This window comes from Colobus angolensis, unplaced genomic scaffold, assembly GCF_000951035.1.
Source record: "Colobus angolensis palliatus isolate OR3802 unplaced genomic scaffold, Cang.pa_1.0 Scaffold166, whole genome shotgun sequence".
Classification (NCBI taxonomy): Eukaryota; Metazoa; Chordata; class Mammalia; order Primates; family Cercopithecidae; genus Colobus; species Colobus angolensis.
In genome coordinates this window covers 2,629,318-2,649,926 of record NW_012114777.1, presented here as the reverse complement: position 1 = coordinate 2,649,926, position 20,609 = coordinate 2,629,318, and the positions used below count along the sequence as shown (strand labels likewise).

Sequence of the window (20,609 nt, the reverse complement as noted above, 5' to 3'; positions counted from 1 at the left end):
CCAGTATAGACATGAGAGGGAGAGTGGTTCATTCTGATTACAGGGAGGGCTGTTTGTCAATATTTCTTTTTTTCTTTTTTGGAGATGGAGTCTCACTCTGTCGCCCAGGTTGGAGTGTAGTGGCACGATCTCGGCTCACTGCAACCTCCACCTCCCGGTTCAAGCAATTCTCCTGCCTCAGCCTCCCGAGTAGCTGGGTCTACAGGCATGCACCACCATGTCCGGCTAATATTTGTATTTTTAGTAGAGATGGAGTTTCACCATATTGGCCAGGCTGGTCTCGAACTCCTGACCTCGTGATCTGCCCGCCTCAGCCTCCCAAAGTGCTGGGATTACAGGTGTGAGCCACTGCACCTGGCCACGTAATGCTTCTTAAGAGAAGCTGACTTTTGAGCTAGGATGTTCACCAGGTTAGAGGAGAGAGCTGAAAGAGAGGACATTTTGGCTGAAAGATTTTAGTCCAAGTCCTGGAGGAAGAAAGGATCCTTTCAGGATAGCTGAAGGCTGGCACAAGGGAAGGTCACCGTGTGAGAGGGAGGCTGTAGAGGGGTCCAGTGTCTACTTGGAGGTGGGTGTTATGGGCAGTGGGCATCAATATTATAAAAAGAGCTAGATTAGACATTTGACAAGCATACCAACCTATATGTAATATTATGTCAGCATGGATGTAATGATAGAGAAAGTTTTATTTATTCTGACCCTTCCTCACCACCTAAAATCTGGGGTACTCTGCAGGACTTTTTTGGAGGTAGATCTGTTCAACTTTTGAGTTTTATCCCCCTAGTCACCTGCAGTTCTTCTCCATCTTTCCCTGCCACAACCCTCAACTTCTCCACCAAGTAAGAGCCAAACATTTCACACACAGGGCTCTTGGTCTTTTTAGGCTGTCTCAATCTACCCCTGATTATTATAGTCAGGGAAGTGAGAGACTGCAGTCTGCAGAGACGCGCTGGGTTTTTTTGCTTTCACTGAATCTTCCAGTGTCCTACTCTGTTAAGGTAAGAGTCATGGGGTCCACATTTGCTGTCCAATGAGGCAAAGCAGACTATTCCATTGGTTTTTTTATTGCATTGCAGTGACTTAAGGCAAGCAGATGTGAAGAGTGGTTTTCCTCAATATGCCCAACTAACAATTGCATGGAAGAGCTTAATTTACATGCATCCTCTCTGCATTTCCTTGAGTATTCAGTGGGTAGTTGCCAAGTAACTGAAAACGTGTCTAGACACAGATGTTTCTATATTCAACAACAGGGTTAATTTTCTGAACTGCAAAGTCAAACGCATGTAACCCCTGTAGCAGAATACACAGAATAAGGTAAAGAAAAAATGTTATGATCTAAGGAAGGGCTATTGAACTTTACTAGCTGTAGCAACTTTGCTTACCAAAATAACTCAGCCATGCTTTCCTGAGAATGCATTTCCACTTGATAAGAAAACATTGTGAAGGAAACAGTTAATGACAAGTCTGCAGTCTAATTTTTTCCTCTACCTGGGATACATGAAAGAGGTGACTCAGTCAAATCCCTGTGCATACATGCTAATAACTAGACATCCTGATAAAAATGCTAATGGTATTTATAAGTAAAAAGATAATGGAGAGTCCTTATCTGTGAAATGCTTTCAGCAGCTATTCTAGTTATCCATTGCTGTGTGAAAAACCACCCCAAAACTCAGTGGCTTAAAACAATAATTTATTATTATCTCTACCTTTCAGCAAGTTAATGTGACTCAGCTAGGTGATTTTTTGCTTGGAACTTCTCACACAACTTTAGTTAGTGCTGCAATTGCAGACATCTGAAGAGATAGCTCCCCTATGCTGCCAGCTGATGAGCCTGGGTTAGCCTTTTCAGGCCATATGGTCTTTGTTGCAACTACTCAACTGTGCTCTTGTAGCGTGAAAGCACCCATGTACAATACATAATCAAATGAGCATGGCTTCATTCCAATGAAACTTAATTACAAAAACAGGTGGCAGGCCGGATTTGGCCCATGGGCCATAGTTTGCCAACCCCTGGACTATGATCTCTGCAGGGAAGAATGCTTGTCCTGGGTCCTGCTAGTGAATCATTAGTAAACTTGGTATTAGGTAAGATGCATAAACTGTGTGGAGTTTGATTTGATCATCAAACTCACTTGTTCCTTAGAGTCTCTCGAATGTTGAACACAATGTTTGTGCATAATGTGGACAAAATATCGTAAGTCAACTTGTTAACAGATATCAATTTAATTCCAATTGTTGGCCTACATTACACTTGATGTTCCACATTCATGGATTCAACCAACGACAAATAAAAATATTTTTAAAAAGGAAGGTAGTGTCTGTACTGAACACATACAGACTTTTTTCATGTTATTGTTACCTAAACAATACATTCTAACAACTATTTATGTTGCATTTATATAGTATTAGGTATTAGAAGTAATCTAGATATGATTTAAAATATACAAAATGATGTGTGTGTGTTATACAGAAATACTACACCATTGTATATCAGGGACTTGAGCATCTATTGGCGTTGGTATCTATGGGGATTTCTGGAACAAATCCTCCACAGATACTGAGGAACAACTGTAGGCTGAAGTTTGGAATTCTCTAGGTCAGTTTTACGTATACTGATTGCACCTGGTTACATGAGAATGGAAATGGCAGAGCACATACTTCTCAGTGTAAATATGGAAGATCCTGTTAGACTTTACTTCATTGTTGAGAAGAAATCTGAATTTATTATGGAATATTTGGAGATCATAGAGTATATCCGAACTACTTTAAAAGTATTTTTAACACAAAAGAAAGTAAGCCTCCTAAGGCTGTAATTTCCAAGAAAATTTCCTTTTATCTGCAGTAGGGTTTATTTAAATGAAAGACATTGCTATAGTATCTCCCCCAATTTAAGCTTGGAAAAGAGAATGAAAGGGCACAGCCTGAGGTAGATTGTCAGTAATGGCTTATTGCATAGTCAACGAACTTTTAAAAAAATCTTTCAAAACATTGGTAAATGTAAGATAAATATTTAGACTTCAATTACATGGACTTTTCTTTCTTCCTTTGAAAACTCTAATAGAAGTAATTTTCCAAAGGGATTAACAGATGACAACATTTTTTCATATGAGTCCTTGGGGTTGAATAGACAGTAGCTATAAGGCAAAGGAAAAAAAAAAAAAAAGAAACGTATAGATAAAATATCTGAAGGCATATTCTTTTGATTTTTTTGGTGAAAAAAGTTTTACAATAGAAAATTACAGAAAATACTTGTAATTTTGGCACATATACAAGCAATACAAAAACTGTAAACATACTTTTAGCCCTGTTATAAATAAATTATTTCATAGGGCAGTGGAACTTTTAATTTAAAAATAAACTCAGAATGTTCCTCTATGTTATTTTCTACAAGTGTTCTCAACTATTTTGTATTTAAGGTAGTGAAACATTCTTAGAGAAGTTCAGTGATTAGATTTTTAAAGCATGAAATATAAAATTTGTTTTTTTTCCAATTGCAAAGAGAAAAACATGCTTAGGAAAACTTGAAAGTGAATAAAAATAACTGCAGAAGATGTTTCATTAGTTATCCCACCATTAAGGCCGGTGTCATCGTGACATGCTAATTCCAAAAAGGAGGAACACAGACATATTATATGAATCAGTGGTTCCTTGCTATTTGCCTCTATTTCAGTAAACAAGACATCCAAGCTTCTGTACAAACTTATTCCCGTCCTTGCCCCCATGATAGTAGGGGGGATCATGATAGTAGTAGACAGCAGGTCCAGATGGCCCGGGAAGGAGATAAGGATGAGATAGGAAAGAAGGCCTACAAAAAAGGAAAGAGATCCTTCAACTTCTTGAATTATGCATCAAAGCACAGGTGTGAGGTTTTCTGTAAGAATTAAATTACGATAGGATTCTCAATGGGACTTAGTTTTAGATTTGCCTGTTTCTTATTTTGCCACATGAACTGTAGTTCCTGAAAGCTGAGTGGCTGCAGGGTAGAAGTAGCAGTGCACCCTCTTGAGTTCTGCTGCCCATTTGAGGTACTGTGTCCATATTTCTTAACAAAGATGACATTATGCAAAATTTACTTGATGCAAGTTTTATCAAACTGTTTAGAGATCTTCAAATGCTGTTTATGGATATACGTACAGTGGCGGGTGGGGAGAGTTAAAAAGAAAATCACATCTTAATGGAAGAATTGCTGAGAACTTGGTGGGCAGAGTGTGGTGGTTTTATCGTTTTTTGGAAACATAAAAATTACTCACAAGGTAGTAGGTTTATGGAGCCTTGGAAAACAACAGTAACAACATCTTCAGATTACCCCTGCATTCTAGGGACAAGCTGTGATGAGTAGAGGTGCATGCCCTGCACAGAGTTCTAACTGGCAGGACTTTGTCCTTTGCTATGCTTGGCTGTGTGGTGTGGACTCAGGGTGAGAGGGGTTCGTTGCTGTGGGTTTGATGATGTAGTTTCCCAAAGAAGTGCACAAAATAATAAAATGAAGACCTATTTTGTCTTTCTAACTAAACCAATCATAAAACAACTTATACATCTTTTTAAGTTGTTTCCTGCCATGCTCTGCTTGTCTCAGCCTTTCTGTGCTCTCAGTATCACTGCAGCAGGAAGCTCAGTGATCTCCTATGCTTTCCCGATGCATTGTCTTTCTCTATTTCAAACGTGTCTTTTCTTCATCCTCGCTCCCCAAGCCCAACTCCTTCTGCCAAGACCTATTTGTCCAGTACAGCATTTTTTTCCTTACTTGTTGGTTTGTTCCAGCTCTCAGGGAACTCCAGCAATTTTTCATGAGAAAGAAAGTTAGTAATTTTTTGCCTTGTTTTTATGTCTTCTACATCCTTAGCACTATCTACTAGGATCACCAAACTGTGTTACTACTGTAGCTTGATAGGACTCTTCTAGGACAGATGATGCCTTAACGTCAGGTTATCAGGATGCCTGTCATTCTTTCCCATCCCCAAATTTGACAGTTATTTGCCTAAATAAACTCCTAAGTATTTCCGCTAAACACTTAATTCTAAATGCCTCCAATTTCTTGTTTTGCCCAAAATATGTATTGTTTTCAAAAGCCCACTGCTATTTGTTTTGTAATTAAGCTACAGTATTTCCAAAACTTCTTTATATGCTAGCATTCAAGAAAGAAATCCATGATAAGCAATTATTTTCGCACTTGATTTCACAAACTATTCATAACCAAGTAAATTAAGTAGAAATCTTTATTTTCCTAATATTAATGTGTTTTCCCTCTATACTTTTATATTGATTTCCTTTTTCCTTTGCAGATGGAGACTGGAAGGTGACCATTGTCACTGGGGATCCTGAAAATGCTGGCACCACAGCAACAGTGTTCCTTTATGTCTATGGAAAAACAAAATGTTCAGGTCCTATTATTTTGGGATCTGGGAAACACCAGCTGTTTAACTCTAACACTGCAGATATATTCAAGGTAGAAATGATATAGCGATAACTTGTTTGCTAAGATATATTGTGACGTACATCCCCGCAGATGAAATGGAGAGTAATTTTTTGTTGTTCTTTTGGTATTGCGTTCACATTAAATTTGCTTGGTATATGTGGCGTGTTTTATCCCATGGGAGCTGGGAAACAGTAATAACAACTGGGACATAAGATTTTTGTTTCTTCTTCATTTTTTTATTTGTATAACGGCAACAAAGTATATGCATTTTAGAGCATTTAAAAATTAGAGTGGAATAATTTACTACTAATCCTATCATCAAGCTGAGTATTTTCATTTTTGAATATCTGTCTCAGTCCTTGTCCATACCCATACATGTTTTCCACAAGCACACTAACACATGTGATGGAGCATGATGGTATGATGGAACGGTGGTGCAGCCTAATGACTAAGACATGGGCGAAAGAGTCAAATGGTCAACATTCAAATGCTGACTTTGCCACTTACAAGCATAGTGACCTGGACATATTATTTAACCTTTCTGGGCCTCACTTTCCTCAATAATCTTTACTTCAGAGGGTTAGAATGAGGATTAAATTAATTAATCCTCAGTGTAGTATCTGAAATGCTCAATAAATGTTTGCTATTAATATTGCACTACATAGGCAATTTTGTAGCGCCCTGTATTACATGTAATATGGCCACTTATGAAAGGAGCTACATCGTCTTCCCACTTAAAATTTTTATTGATTAGATACTAAGTAATATGCTATGGATAAAGAGAATACTTTGGTGTTGTTGGACATTTAAATGGCTTTCAAGTTTTTGGTATTATAAATAATGCTGCAACAAACATACTTTTAACCTTAGCTTTCTTCTTATTTTTTTAACCAAAGCTACTTATTTTCCTATGACAAGCTCTGAGAAATGGTATTACTCTTGAGCCATTTTGAAAAACTGCTTTGTGAAAGTATCTGATTTACATAGCACATTGCTTCCCAAAACATAGTAAACACTGGTAAATTTTAATGGTTGTTAAATCCCTATGACATCCCAAGTCATGTTATCTATTTCTGCCATACAACATGTTTAATAATTTCAATTACAATTTATCAGTTTCTTTGTGCAAGTTAGAGTATATAACTGTGGATCTATGGAAGTTGTCTTCATTTCTTTTTGTTAAAAGTGCTTTTTTGCGATGTAATTCACCCTAACATTCATATCATATCATTCATCCATTTTTAATATTTTTAAATTTTTTAAAGTTTTTTTAAGTTTTGTTTTAAATTCAATACATTGAATACGTAATTATATATATTTATGGGGTACAGTATGATGTTCCAATGCATACATATATTGTATAATGATCAAATCAGGGTAAAAAACGTTCACCCATTTAAAGTGTATAAAGTGTACAACCCTGTGAATGTACTAAACAATCACCACAATCTAATTTTAGAACATTTTCATCACTCCAAAAAGAAGGCCAGTACCCATTAGCAGAAACTCTCCATTTTTCTATCTCCCAGCTTTAGGAAACTAGTAATCTACTTTCTGCCTCTATACATTTGCCTGTTCTAGACATTTCATATATGTGGAATCATGCAATATGGAGTATTTGTGTCTGACACTCTTTTACATAGCGTAAAGAATGCTTTAAAGCTTAATCAGTGTTGCAGCATGCATCAGTGCTTTATTCTTCTTTATGGTTAAATAATATCCTATTATATGAATGAACCACATTTTATTTATCCATTTATCAGTTGATACAGATTTGAGTTGTTTTCATTTTCAGCTGTTGTGAACAATGCAGCTATGAAAATCTATGTACAAGTTTTTGTGTGAACATGTTATTGTTTTACTATGTATGTATCATTTCACACATAAACTTGGGTATATACCTAGGAGTAGAATTTCTGAATCATATATTTAACTCTTTGAGAAACTGCCAAACTGTTTTCCAAAGTAGCTGCACCAGTTTTACACTTCTACCAGCAATGTACAAGGTTTCATCTTTCTCCACATACTTATCAACCTTCGATATTATATGTTTTTTGATTCTAACCATCCTAGTGGATGTGAAATAGTATCTTATTGCGATTTTGATATGTATTTCTTTAATGACTAATGATGTTGAGCACCTTTTCATATGCTTGTTGGCCATTGATGTGTTTTCACTGGAAAAATATCCATTCAAATCACTTGCCCATTTTTATACTTGATCTTAGCCAAAGGGCTGAGAAGCAACGATTTGCCCATTTTTAATTGGATCATTTGTCTTTTTATTAATGAGTTTAAGAGTTCTTTATAAATTCAGAATATGAATCTGTTATCATATATATGTTTTACAATTTTTTCTCCCATTTTTTGAGTTATCTTTTAACTTTCTAGCTGGTATGGATTTAAGTTACCTTCTAGTGTCCTTTCAAATCAGATTGAAGAGTTCCCTTTGGTATTTCTTGTAGGGCAGGTCTGCTAGTGATGAATTCTCTATTTTTGTTTTTCTGGGAAAGTCTTAATTTGCATATCCAAGTCTTGGTTGACAGTTTTCTTCTTTCAGTACTTTGAATATGTCATCCCATTTCTTTGTGGCCTTTATGATTTCTGATGAGAAGTCAGGAGTTAATCTTATTAAAGATCCTGTACATATGATAAGTTGTTTGTCTTCTGCTGCTTTCAAGATTCTCTGCTTGTTTTTGGCTTTCAAAAATTTTACTGTGTTGTGTTTAGGTGTAGATCACCTTACTGTTGGTTTTAATAGTTACTATGGTTGCAAGGTTGCCAGTTTTCAAGACTATTGTGGAGTTGGGGAGGGTGGTAGAGAGTAGATCAATGTACAATACACAAACCCTTATGTTTCTACCAATGTTCATCGTTTTCATTGAATACATGCTCCTCAATTTGTTATAATCCTTTGACTAATTTTCCGAGTTCTACATAATTTCATTTCAATAGTTTTTTTATTGCTTTTGTGGAGCACTGGATTTATGGAGGGTCTCAGTCTGCCATTTCGGAAGTCCTGCTCTGCTCTTACTATCTTGATCATATTTTGTTATTTTTAATTCAAGTTTCTGTTTCTCCATGAAATCTTCCATGATTTCCATAACTTGCCGAAGATAAACAAGAACTGGCCCAATATAAATTTGGATTCGAGGCTATGTCATATGACCAAATCCTTGGAATAGAAGAACTACCATCCAAGTGGCTCTTGAGACATTGACTATCTTATTGTCAGAACAGTGAAAATTTCCTTTCATATAACTGGTTCATATGGTAGGTGACAACGTAGGGTAACTGTAATATTCTCCTGACCCAATCATAGGCCTTGAAGAGGAACTTGATTGTCGGACTTCATAAAAGAAGAGGATTCTAGTTTCAAAAAGGGCTTGCAAAATGATGTCAGTGGCTTTGTAGCAATTTTGATATATACCCTTTATAAACTATAGAATTCAGCTCTATGGTTGCACCTAGAATGTCACTGAGAGCCAAAATGAAGGAAATTAAACATTCTCAGGAAAACAATGAAGGCAAAATTAAGAGCAGAATGTCCATTATGGCAGAAAGTTGGAGAGAGTAGGCAGAGAGGAGTTTCTAGAAAACAGGGACTAGACCTAGTTCAGTTGCGAACCCTTGAATCTGTTCATTGCCTGACATAGACTAGACACTCATGAATATCTGTTGAAATCATGAAAATTTAATAAAAATTACTTGGCTGAAATTTGTTTAATATTGGCTGCTTTATCTTGGGGGCGTTCATTGTTGAATTTTTCTTGTGATCCTTCTCTGAGGGAATCATAAAAGCATCCATGTATCTTATATGGATATTATTTACTTACAAACCTGCCCAGAGATTTAGTTGAGCTTTTTATTGCATTTTTGCAAATTGAAATCTAAGTAGTATTCTCTGTTGCTTGGAAAAAGTTAGTGCTTACGCCATTCACTCCTAGAAAGTCGTTTTCTGCTTCTGATTTACTATTGTATGAAGGCAATTAATTTTGTAGATGAATAAGTTTAATATTTATTGTGAACTCCTAGGGCAGTTGCCTAATCATTGAATATCCCTTATGCTTCTTAGAACAGAAATGGACAATACAGTTTTGCCTTTGTAAAAACAATTTATATCAGCAGCAAAGAGAAGACCTATATTTGACCTCCAACTCTGCCCTTTACTATATAAGGAAATATGGATAAAGCACTTAATATTTGTAAACTTTAATTTCCTCCTTTGTAAAATGCGTGCAACAATACTTTATATCTATGCAGATTGAAAGAGTTAAGAATCAATGCACTTTATGTAAAGTATAAAACACTCTTATCATTATGCTCTTTAGGCTGACTCTTATGATACTGCCCACAAATTGTTGGAGACTTCCTGATAGGATGGGGTTTAAGATAATTTTTCAGATGAATGAAGGCAGGAAGGCAGCTTGGCAGATGGCTGGTGGGTGGCTATTTCTGTCATGGGGTATGTGTAGAAATGTCTGGAGGCTGGTGTGGGAGGAAGAAACATAGGAAAACAAGACTAGGTTGGCTGAGCTAGAGCAAGTCAGTGAGTATGTAATATCAAGAATGTTTATCTGGGTCTTTTCAGTGTTTAAAGGTTAGATATCCATGTGGACCTACAAACTATTAGCCATTATTAGCTAGATGGGTGTTAGCATGTCATTTTGATTTTGGCACAACTCTGGATGACTTTCTTTTCTCTCCTCCTTCTTGTCCTCTTTCTTCTTTATCTTCTTTTCCATTCTTTCCTTTTTTTTCCTTGGAATCCTAAAACTTGGAGATTGGTGATATTTTACATTGACTTCATTCAGAAGTTTAGGAGTGGCAGCACTATGCAGTTCCCTGTTGACATGACTGACTTTCCTGTGGATGGCAGATCCTAGGGACAATTTAACTTAAGCTTTTTCCTTAGTTACAAAAGTTGAAATATTTTTAAAATGACATCTTCTACAAATTTTCACTTCTAAATACTTATTAAGAAAAGTTAATAATGTTGCTCCCCTTAAATAGAAAATAAATTGCAGAAATAAAACCCCAGTTCAGATGATATCAGCAAGATAATAGAATAAAATTTGCTCAGCTTCAGTACTCCTCACAGGAAGACAAACCAACAATTATCTACAGAGAAGAGTGCCTTTGTGAAAATCCCAGAAACTGGGGGTGAGGTTGATGCACCCCACAGAAATGAGAAAAGTTCTCATTAAAAGGGTAAGAGAAGCAGTTACACTTTGACTGCTTCAACTCTCCCTCAGGCTGGCATGGCATCATACCAAGCTAGTCCTAGATGGACATCCAGCTTTTCCAACATTTTGGGGTGCTTCATGGGAAACTCACTTCTGCTTTGCCCTACAGGGTATACTGGGGGAATTGGCAGGGCTAGATTCTATGGGATCAGCCAGGAACAAAGAAGCATGGCAGGGTTCACAGCAACCAGTGCACAGAACTTGGTGATAGCACTGCATCCCTGCTGTTATCATTATCACTGACTAACCAGAGAGCTTAGTCAGTGTCTCTGCCTAACCATGGAGTAAAACTAGTGGTACTGTCTGGCCAGAGAATACAGTTTGCAGTTTTGCCTGTCTCAGGTTCCAAACTAGTGGTCAGGCCAAGCCATGGAGCCTAACCTACAGCTCTGCCTGAGCAATGAGCCAAGCCAAAGTTCCGGCCTGACTCTGGAGCGTATCTTGCAGCCCTGCCTGATCAACAAGCCCAGAAAAAGACTCTGCCATGACATAGAACCCATCCTGTGATTCCACTAGGGAAGGCAGCACAGCCAGTGACCTTGCGCAACTATGGGGCAAGCCTGTGTCCCTGCCCGACCAGGGAGCTAGGCTAGCAATCCAGCCTACCATGAATCCCTGTCTATGGCCCCTCTCAGCTGTGAAATTTAGCCTACAGCTCCACCTGATAATAAAACCCAGCCTATGGTCTTGCTAAATTGTAGAGCATAGCCTGATGGAGCAGGGAGTCCAGACAGCAAACCCACCTAATTGTGGAGTGCAGCCTATAACCCCATCAAACTGCAGGGCACAATCTACAGATTCTCCCAACCTGAGAGCCCAGTAGAGGTCCTCACTGACTGTGGAGCACAGCCAACAACTCTGCATTATCAAGCAACCCACCCAATAACCCTGCTCAACTGTGGGACACAGCCTGTGACCCTACCCAATTGCAGAGCCCAGACTGCAGCTAATCCCAACTGTAGAGCTCAGTCTGCATAAATGTGAAGACCAGCCATGAGCACCGTCTGGCCAGAGAGATTGGTTAGGTCTCTGACTAGGAGTGATTGTGGAACTCAGCCTATAGCCCTGCCTAATCATAAGTCCAAGCAGCAGCACTGCTTGGCCAGGGAAAGCAGCCTATAACTCTGCCCAACCAGAGGCAATTGTGGATCCCAACCAGTGGCCCCACATTGCCAGGAGCCCAACCAGAAGTTCTGCCTGACCACAGCCAGGTCAGCAGACCTACTGGTTGCAGAGACCAGCTTGCAGCTCTACCCAACATCAGAGCATGGACAGATGTCTTGCCCAATTGGAGACCTTGACAGAAAGCATCACCTACCTGTGAATGCTACCAGCTGGTCTGTCTAAAACCCCAGACTGGGCTGATGGGCGGAGGTCTTTCCCTGCCAATGTGAACCTGTAAAGGCTAGAAGACTTGACTGCTTCCTTAAATGCACAGTCACCAATGCAAGACTATAAGGATCACAAAGAATCATGGTAACATGAAACTACCAAAGAAAACTAATAAAGCTCCAATAGTTGATCCTAGAGAAATGGAGATCTAGGAACTGTTTATCAAGAAATTGAGAATAATCCATTTAAACAAGTTCAGTGAACTTCAAGAACAAAACAGGTAGACAACTAAATGAAGTTAGATAAGCAACACATGATCAAAACTATTATAGAAGTTCAACAAGGACATAGAAATCATTAAACAAAATTAAAATTCTAAAGCTGAAGAATACAATGAATGAAATGAAAAATTCAGTAGAGAGCTTCAACATTTGACTCAATAAAGAAGAAGAAAGAATCAGTGAATTTGAAGATAAGTCATTTGAAAATATCCAGTCAGTGGAGCAAAAAGGAAACAAAATAATTTTTAAAAGCAAAGAAAGGTTATTAGTTAATGGGATACCATCAAGTGAAACAATGCATGCATTATGAAAATTCCAGAAGGAGAAGAAGGAAAGATAGGGACAAAAAACCTACTTAAATAAATGATTACTGAAAACCTTGCAAATTTGGGGCGAGAAATAGACATTCTGATTTGTGAACCCCAAGGGTCACTGGACGTGTTGAATCTGAAATGTTAAACACAAAGCAAATTATAAATAAATTGTCAAAAGTCAAAGACAAAGAGAATTTTGAAAGCAATGAAAGAAAAATGATTCATTATATACAATGGAACCTCCACAAGACTATCAGTGGATTTCTAGCAGAACCCTTGCAGGCCAGGAAAGACTGGGATCAGATATTCAAAATACTAAGAAAAAAAACTGTCGACCAAGAATACTGTACCCACCAAACTTGTCCTTCAGAAATGGAGAGATAAAGATTTCCCATCCCAAAGTGATGAAGGAGTTTATCACTTTACCTTCCTTACAAGAAATGCTAAAGGAAGTTCATCAAGTTGAAATGAAAGGACACTAATTAACAACCTAAATTATATGAATGTGTGAAACTGGCTATAAAAATAAACATATATAGTCAAAGGCAGAATTATTTAAATTTTTAGTATGGTGATGCATAACTCATTTCTAGTAGAGAAGTTAAAAATGTATTAACAATAACTATAACAACAATAACTTGCTATTAGATATGGAATACATAAAATATAAATTGTAATATCAATAACATAAAATATTAGGTGTGAGTTAAAAGTGTCATTTTATAGACAATTAAATTTAAACTATCTGGTTGTAAGATATTTTATGCAAGTCTTTTTTTTTTTTTTTTTGAGACGGAGTCTCGCTCTGTCGCCCAGGCTGGAGTGCAGTGGCGTGATCTTGGCTCACTGCAAGCTCCGCCTCCCGGGTTTACACCATTCTCCTGTCTCAGCCTCCTGAGTAGCTAGGACTACAGGCACCTGCCATCTCGCCCGGCTGTTTTTTTGTATTTTTTAGTAGAGATGGGGTTTCACCATGTAGACCAGGATTGTCTCGATCTCCTGACCTCGTGATCCACCCATCTCGGCCTCCCAAAGTGCTGGGATTACAGGCTTGAGCCACCGCGCCCAGCCTGCAAGTCTTATGATAACCACAAAGAATAAACCTGCAGTAGATACACAAAAGATTAAGAGACAGAGATTAAAGAATACAAACACAAAAGTCATAAATTACAAAAGAAGACAGTAAGCAAGGAAGAAAAGAGTAAAGGAAATATAAAGAATCAGAAAATTAACCAAATGGCAAGGATATGTTTTTAATTATCAATAATTACTTTAAATATAAATGGATTCAATTCTTTGATGAAAAGATGCGCAACATTTGAATGGATTCAAAAACAAGATCCAATAATATGCTGCCTACAGGGGATTCACTTTAGCTTTAAAGACACACATAGGCTATAGTTAGGGATGGAAAAGACTTTCCATGAAATGATAATCAAATATTGGCATGGGTGACTATAATTATATCATACAAATTGACTTTAAGCCGAAGACTGTCACAAGAGACAAAGAAGATTATTACTTAATGATAAACGGATCAATTTATCAAGAAGGTAGAGCAATTATAAATATTTATGTACCCAACACTGAGCAGCTAAATATATAAAGTGAGTACAATTACAACAATAGAAGTGAAAGGAGAAATAAGCAGCAATATTATAATAGTAAGAGTCTTCGATATTAAACCCTCAATGATGGATAGATCATCCAGATAGAAAATTGATGAAGAAACCATGGGTTTGAACAATACTGTAAACCCAGTGAACCCAACAGACATATACAGAACATTTCATCCAACAGCAGCAGAATACACACTATTATCAAGGGCACATAAAATATCCAGGATAGGTCACATGTTAGGACACAAAATAAGTCTTAACAAATTCAAGAAGATTGAAATTACATCAAGTATGTTTTCTCACTACAATAGTATAAAACTCAAAGTAAATGACAGGAAGAAAATTGGGAGATGTACACATACATGGAGATTAAACATACTCCTCAATAATTAAGGAGTCATAGAATAAATCAAAAAATAACTTGAGACAAACACAAATGAAAATAGAACAAACTTATGTGATAGAAAAGCAGTGCTGAGAGGAAAGTTTATAGCTGTAAATGGCTACTTAATAAAACAATAAAGATCTCAAATAAACAAGCTAACTATACACTTTGAGGAATTAGAAAAATAGAACAAAATAAGTCCAAAGTTAGCAGAAAGAAGGAAACAATAAAGATCAATAAAGATTAGAGTAGGAAAAAAATGAAATAGAGAGTAGAAGAACAGTAGAAAAGATCAATAAAACCAAAAATTAGTTTTTGGAAAAGATAAAATTAGCAAGCCTCTAGCTAGACTAATCAAGAAAAAAAGTGACAGAACTCAAATAAATAAAATTATCAATGAAAAAGAAGACATTACAACTCATACCACAGAAACACGTAGGATCATAAGAGACTACTATGAACAATTACGTGTCAACAAATTGAATAACTTAGAGAAAAATTTATAGAAGCATACAACCTAAAAATATTGAAACATGAAGAAACAGAAAGTCTGAATACACCAGTAATGAGTAAGGAGATTGAATCAGTAATCTCCCAGCGAGGAAAAAACCAAGACCTTTAGTCTTCATTCTGAGTTCTACCAAACATTTAAAGAAGAATTAATGCCAAACCATCTCAAACTCTTCTAAAAAATTTCAAGTGGAGAGAATAATTTCACTCATTTTATGAAGCCAGCATTACCCTGATACCAAAGCCAGACAGGATATTAGAAGAAAAAAAAAATACAGAATAATATTCCTGATGAACATAGAGGCAAAACTCCTCAACAAAATACTGGCAAACACAATTCAAAAGCAGATTAAAGTATCATTTAGCATAATCAAGTGGGATTTATCCCTGGGGTGCAAGGATGGTTCAATATGTACAAATCAATAATTGTGAAACACCATATTAACAGAAGGAAGGATAAAAATAATATGATCATCTCAAGAGATACAGAAAAAGCCTTTGACAAATTTCAATATGGTTTTATGATAAAAACTCTCAGCATATTTAATATAGAAGGAATGTATCTCAACCTAATAAAGACCAAATATTATAATACCACAGCAAACATTATACTCAATGGTGAAAAACTGAATGCTTTCTCTCAAACATCAGGAAAAAGATAGGGGTGCCTACTCTTGCTACTTCGATTCAGCATAGTACTGGAAGTGCTAGTTAGAATAATTAGGCGAGAAAAAATAGGGCATCCAAATCAGAGAGAAGGAAATAAAATCATCTGTCTGCAGATGACATAATCATATACATAGAAAATTCTAAAAATTCCACCAAAAAGCAGTTAGAATAAACAAACTCAGTAAAGTTACAGGCTACAAAATCAACATTTAAAAAATCTGTTGCATTTTCATACATTAACAATGAACTATCTGAAAAAAAACTGAATCCCATTTGTAATACCATTGAAACAATAAAATAATTAGGAATAAATTTAACCAAGGAGGTGAAACATCTCTACACTTAAAACAATAAGCCATTGTTGAAAGAAATTAAATATGCACAATTAAATGGAAAGATATTCCATGTTCATGGATCAGAAAAATTAATATTATTAAAATGTACCCAAATTATTAAAATATTACCCAAAGCAGTTTACAGATTCAGTGAACTTCCTATCACAATTCCAATAGCATTTTTCACAGAAATATAAAATACAATCCAAAATTTTATGTGAAACCACAAAAAACTCTAAATAGTCAAAGCATTCTTGAGAAAAAAGAACAAAGCTGGATGCATCACATTACCTGATTTCACATTATATTCTAAAACCATAATAACTAAAACAGTATTTTTATTTTATTGGCATAAAAAGAGACACAAAGACAAATGGAACAGAATGAAGAGCCCAGAAATAAACCCATGCATATACAGCCAACTGTTTGTCAATATTTGACAATATTTGTCAATATTTGACAAGGGCACCAAGAATACACAATGGGGAAATGTTACCTTTTTCAATAAGTGGTATTGGGAAAACTGGATATCCACGAGCAAAAGGATGAAATTGGACCAATGTCTTACACCTTTCACAAAAATTGATTAGAAATGATTAAATACTTAAAACTTTTAGAAGAGAAAGAAACCATAGGAAAAACCCACTTTTCCCTATGTTTTGGCAATGATGTTTTTGGCTATGACACCAGAATCACAGGCAACACAAGCAAAAATACACAAATGGGCTGTATTAAACTAAAACGCTTCTACACAGAAATGAAAACAATCAACAAAATAAAAAGGCAATGAGCTGAAATGAAATGGGAATGGGAGAAAATATTTGCAAATCAAATATCTGATAAGGGATTAATATCCCAAATATATCGGGAACTCATTCAGCTTAATAGTAGAAAAACTCAAATAATATAATTTAAAAATGGAAAAAGACCTCAGTAGACATTTTCCCAAAGAAGACAGAAATGGCCAACATGTACACCAAAAAGTGCTCCAAATAACGGATCACCAGGGAAATGCAAATTGAAACCACAATGAGATACCACATTTAACCTGTTAGCATGGCTATCATCAAAAAAATAAGAGATAATAAGTTTTGGTGAAGATGTGGAGAAAAGGGAACCCTTGTATACTGTTTGTGGGAATGTATCATTACAGACATTATGGAAAACAGTAAGGAGAGGCCTATAAAATTAAAAATAGAGCTACCATATGATCTGCTTCTGTGTATATATCCGAAGGAAACAAAACCAGTATCTTGAAGAGATATCTGCACCCCTGTGGTCATCGCAGCGTCGTTCACAATAACCAAGACATGAAAACAACTTATTTCTCCATCAATGAATGAATAAACATAAATAAAGCCAAAAAAGACCTAAAAACCCTAACACAGGTGCAGAATATATTATGGAAAACATATCGTTGATTTTCAGAAGGGTTAAATTTTCTCAGGCTAAATTTTAGAACAAAAATATTATTGGCTTCAGATATCAATCATTTTTTATTTATTGGAAGACAACTGAAAGAATATGGCATGGCCTACTCCTTAAGAAACCAAAAGCCTTTGTGGAGAGGGAAGATTAAGGTTGTTTGCTGCTGTCTGCTCTGAGCCAGATGACAGATATTTAGCAAAACTGAAACATGAAAGAAAAAATGTCTTTCTCTAATCTCTCTCTGTTGACATCTTCTTTTGAAAGACTAACGTCTTTATTTGTGGACTTGATCATATCCTCCTCTATCTCTCAAGATTGTGTCCCATTAGCCATCCTTATTTTTTCTTGCATCTTCAGGATTATTCTAATTAACCCTTGCCTTCAACCTGCCAACAGGCTTGTTTTTCCTGTTCTAAATATGACCCTTACTCTACTCTTAAGTTACAGTTTTCCTTCTCTTTGCAGATCTTCAAAGTACTAATCCATACTCATTCCTTTACCTCTTTCTCTTTCCATTCTCTCCTAATCTTTCAATTTGGAATATTATCTCATCGCTCTATTTAAACCACATTTTCTAGGATCAGCAGTGAGGTTCTGATTCTTCCTCAACTATTTTTCTCAATTGGTAGCCAAGGAATTATTGGGTGAACAGATAGTGCAGTGATAGATGTGAGTATTGGAACCAGATATCCTGGGTTCAGATTTTAGCTTCTTGACCACCTGTGTGTTTGTGCACAGTTATTTACCATTTTATTCTCTGCAAAATTATTAAAAATAATAGTACCTAAGAGGACTGTTGTGAGGATTATGTGGATATATAAAATCAACGTAAAATTTTCAGCATATAAAAGGGCATGTAGTCAATACTCAAAATTTTTAAAAGTATTTTTATTGTGTTTGGGAAGCAAAGAGACAAAAATGTTTCAGGAAACTGTAGGTGACAGTTATAGGTTGAATTGTGTTCCTCTAAAAGATATGTTGAAGTCCTTGATACCTGTGAATATGACCTTATTTGGAAATAGGCTCTTTACAGATTTAATTATGATATAAGTTAACATGAGGTCATACTAGAGTAGACAGGGCCTTGATTCAATATGACTGGTGTTATGAGAGAGAAGAGAGGCATTGAGAGAGAACACTATTTAGTGACAGAGGCACAGATTAGATTGGTGAACTGCAAGCCAAAGGATGCCAAGGATTGACAGCCACCACCAGGAGCTAGAAAGAGGCAAGGAAGGATTCCACCCAGAGTCTCAGAGGGAGTATGGCCTCACTGACCTCTTGATTTCAGACTTCCAGCCTCCAGAATGGTGAGAGAATAAGTATCTGTTATTTTAAGCCACCCAGTTTGTTATGAAAACCCTAGGAAATGAATATAGAATACAACAGTCAGATGCTTCACAGAAATGAGGAACAAAAATGGAAAGAAAATGGGCCATTTTACTAATCTTGCTGAGAGATATTATAGGGAATGATAGAATCTATCACGGGGTGAAGAGAAATGGTGGTTCTGGATATAGAGCCACTTGCCCGTTACATTTGTGAGAGGGAAACAGGTGTTAGAGCACAACAGTGTAAAGAGTAGGACCCTTTTTAGGAATATAAAAATTATCCATTTTTGCATGAGAAGAAGGTGGCAGTGGAGAGACATTTTTGTATGTAAGACTGCTGAAGACAGTTGGAATAAGTGTTAGAGTCAGATCCTTCAAAAGTCAAGAGATCTACTCTCTTAACAGCTACCAAGGATGCGGTTGGAAGAATAGGTTTTATAGAGGAGGATGGCGCCTCTTCATCATCTTTGAGACTAGAAATTAAGCTAGGAAATAGTTGTAATAATAGACGTTAAGGTAGAAATAAAGTACAATCAGTTTGGCTGTAATAGTTGCTTTGGAAATTTGAATTTGTTCCAACATAATCAATATATTAAAGAACAGTGAGCATAAACGGAATTTCATATTTGCTTATGCACGTTTCATCCATAAGAACCACTAGATGAGTGCAGAAAACTCTACCTAGCTGAACTGAGTCACATAGGACTATACACACACACACACACACCTCAAACACCTACCAGCTACCTCAGTTCACTGCATGTGTTAGGGACCATACTTATTCACATCTGATGTTAAAACTATCCTTCCAATTTCAAATACCCCTTCTTCCACAACTTGACAATAACTTACAAGCTACAGTTGTTTCCATACCCCTTCCAGGAGAAAACTGTGTCTTTTCAAAATAAAATATCATATTTATTATAGTATTTATGTATTTCTTAACCATTAGCATGTATATAACTGTGCTACCATTTTTATTAGGTTCCTATCTTTTTTCTGATGTCATTGATGAAGTTTCCAAGTGTTGTTTCCCAGCTTATTTTTTTTTTTTTTACCATAAGCCTATGGTTTTTGTTGTAAAATTTTGCAGTGTGGTGATTTTAGGGACACGTGTCACATTATAAAACTGGTTATACATATAGCAGGAGCTCCTCCTGGATGGTCTGATTTCCCTTTCATTTTATTGTTTTTACTTGAGACAGAGTCTCACTCTGTAGCCCAAGCTGTAGTGCAGTGGTGTGATCTTGGCTCACTGCAACCTCCGCCTCCTGGGTTCAAGCAATTCTCATGCCTCAGCCTCCCGAGTAGCTGGGACTACAGTCACATGACACCATGCCCCAGTTTTTTGTATTTTTAACAAGTTTTTTGTATTTTAGTAGAGAGGGGGTTTTACCAGGTTGCCCAAGGTGGTCTCAAACTCCTGAGCTCAGGCGATCTGCCTGCTTCGGCCTTCCAAAGTGCTGGGATTACAGGCATGAGCCACCGCGCCCAGCCGGTGGTTCGATTTCTAAAGTATAGAAGAAGCTAGCAATATTTCTATGAGTGGAATTTCATTTGCTCAAGGTAATGAACAAAGAGAGTGATAGACTAGAAAGTCTATGAAGACTCCAGAAATACATTAAGGAAACAAGGGAAACTGAAGTCTTCACATTGTCTTAATTTTGTTGGTTCTATTATCTACTTGTTCCCTGAAACTTAATTATCAAAAAATTCACAAATTGTATCATGTAGGCTGTCAAT

At 36.5% G+C, this 20,609-nt stretch overlaps 1 protein-coding gene across 1 annotated transcript in view; it reads left to right on the top strand.

The window, feature by feature from the left end:
• Positions 1–20,609, top strand: part of LOC105508712 (lipoxygenase homology domain-containing protein 1-like) — a 272,465-nt gene that overhangs the window by 52,160 nt on the left and 199,696 nt on the right. The window contains exon 9 of the mRNA XM_011937618.1: positions 5,283–5,446. Coding sequence (XP_011793008.1) covers positions 5,283–5,446 — 164 coding nt within the window. The remainder of the gene's footprint in view (positions 1–5,282; positions 5,447–20,609) is intronic.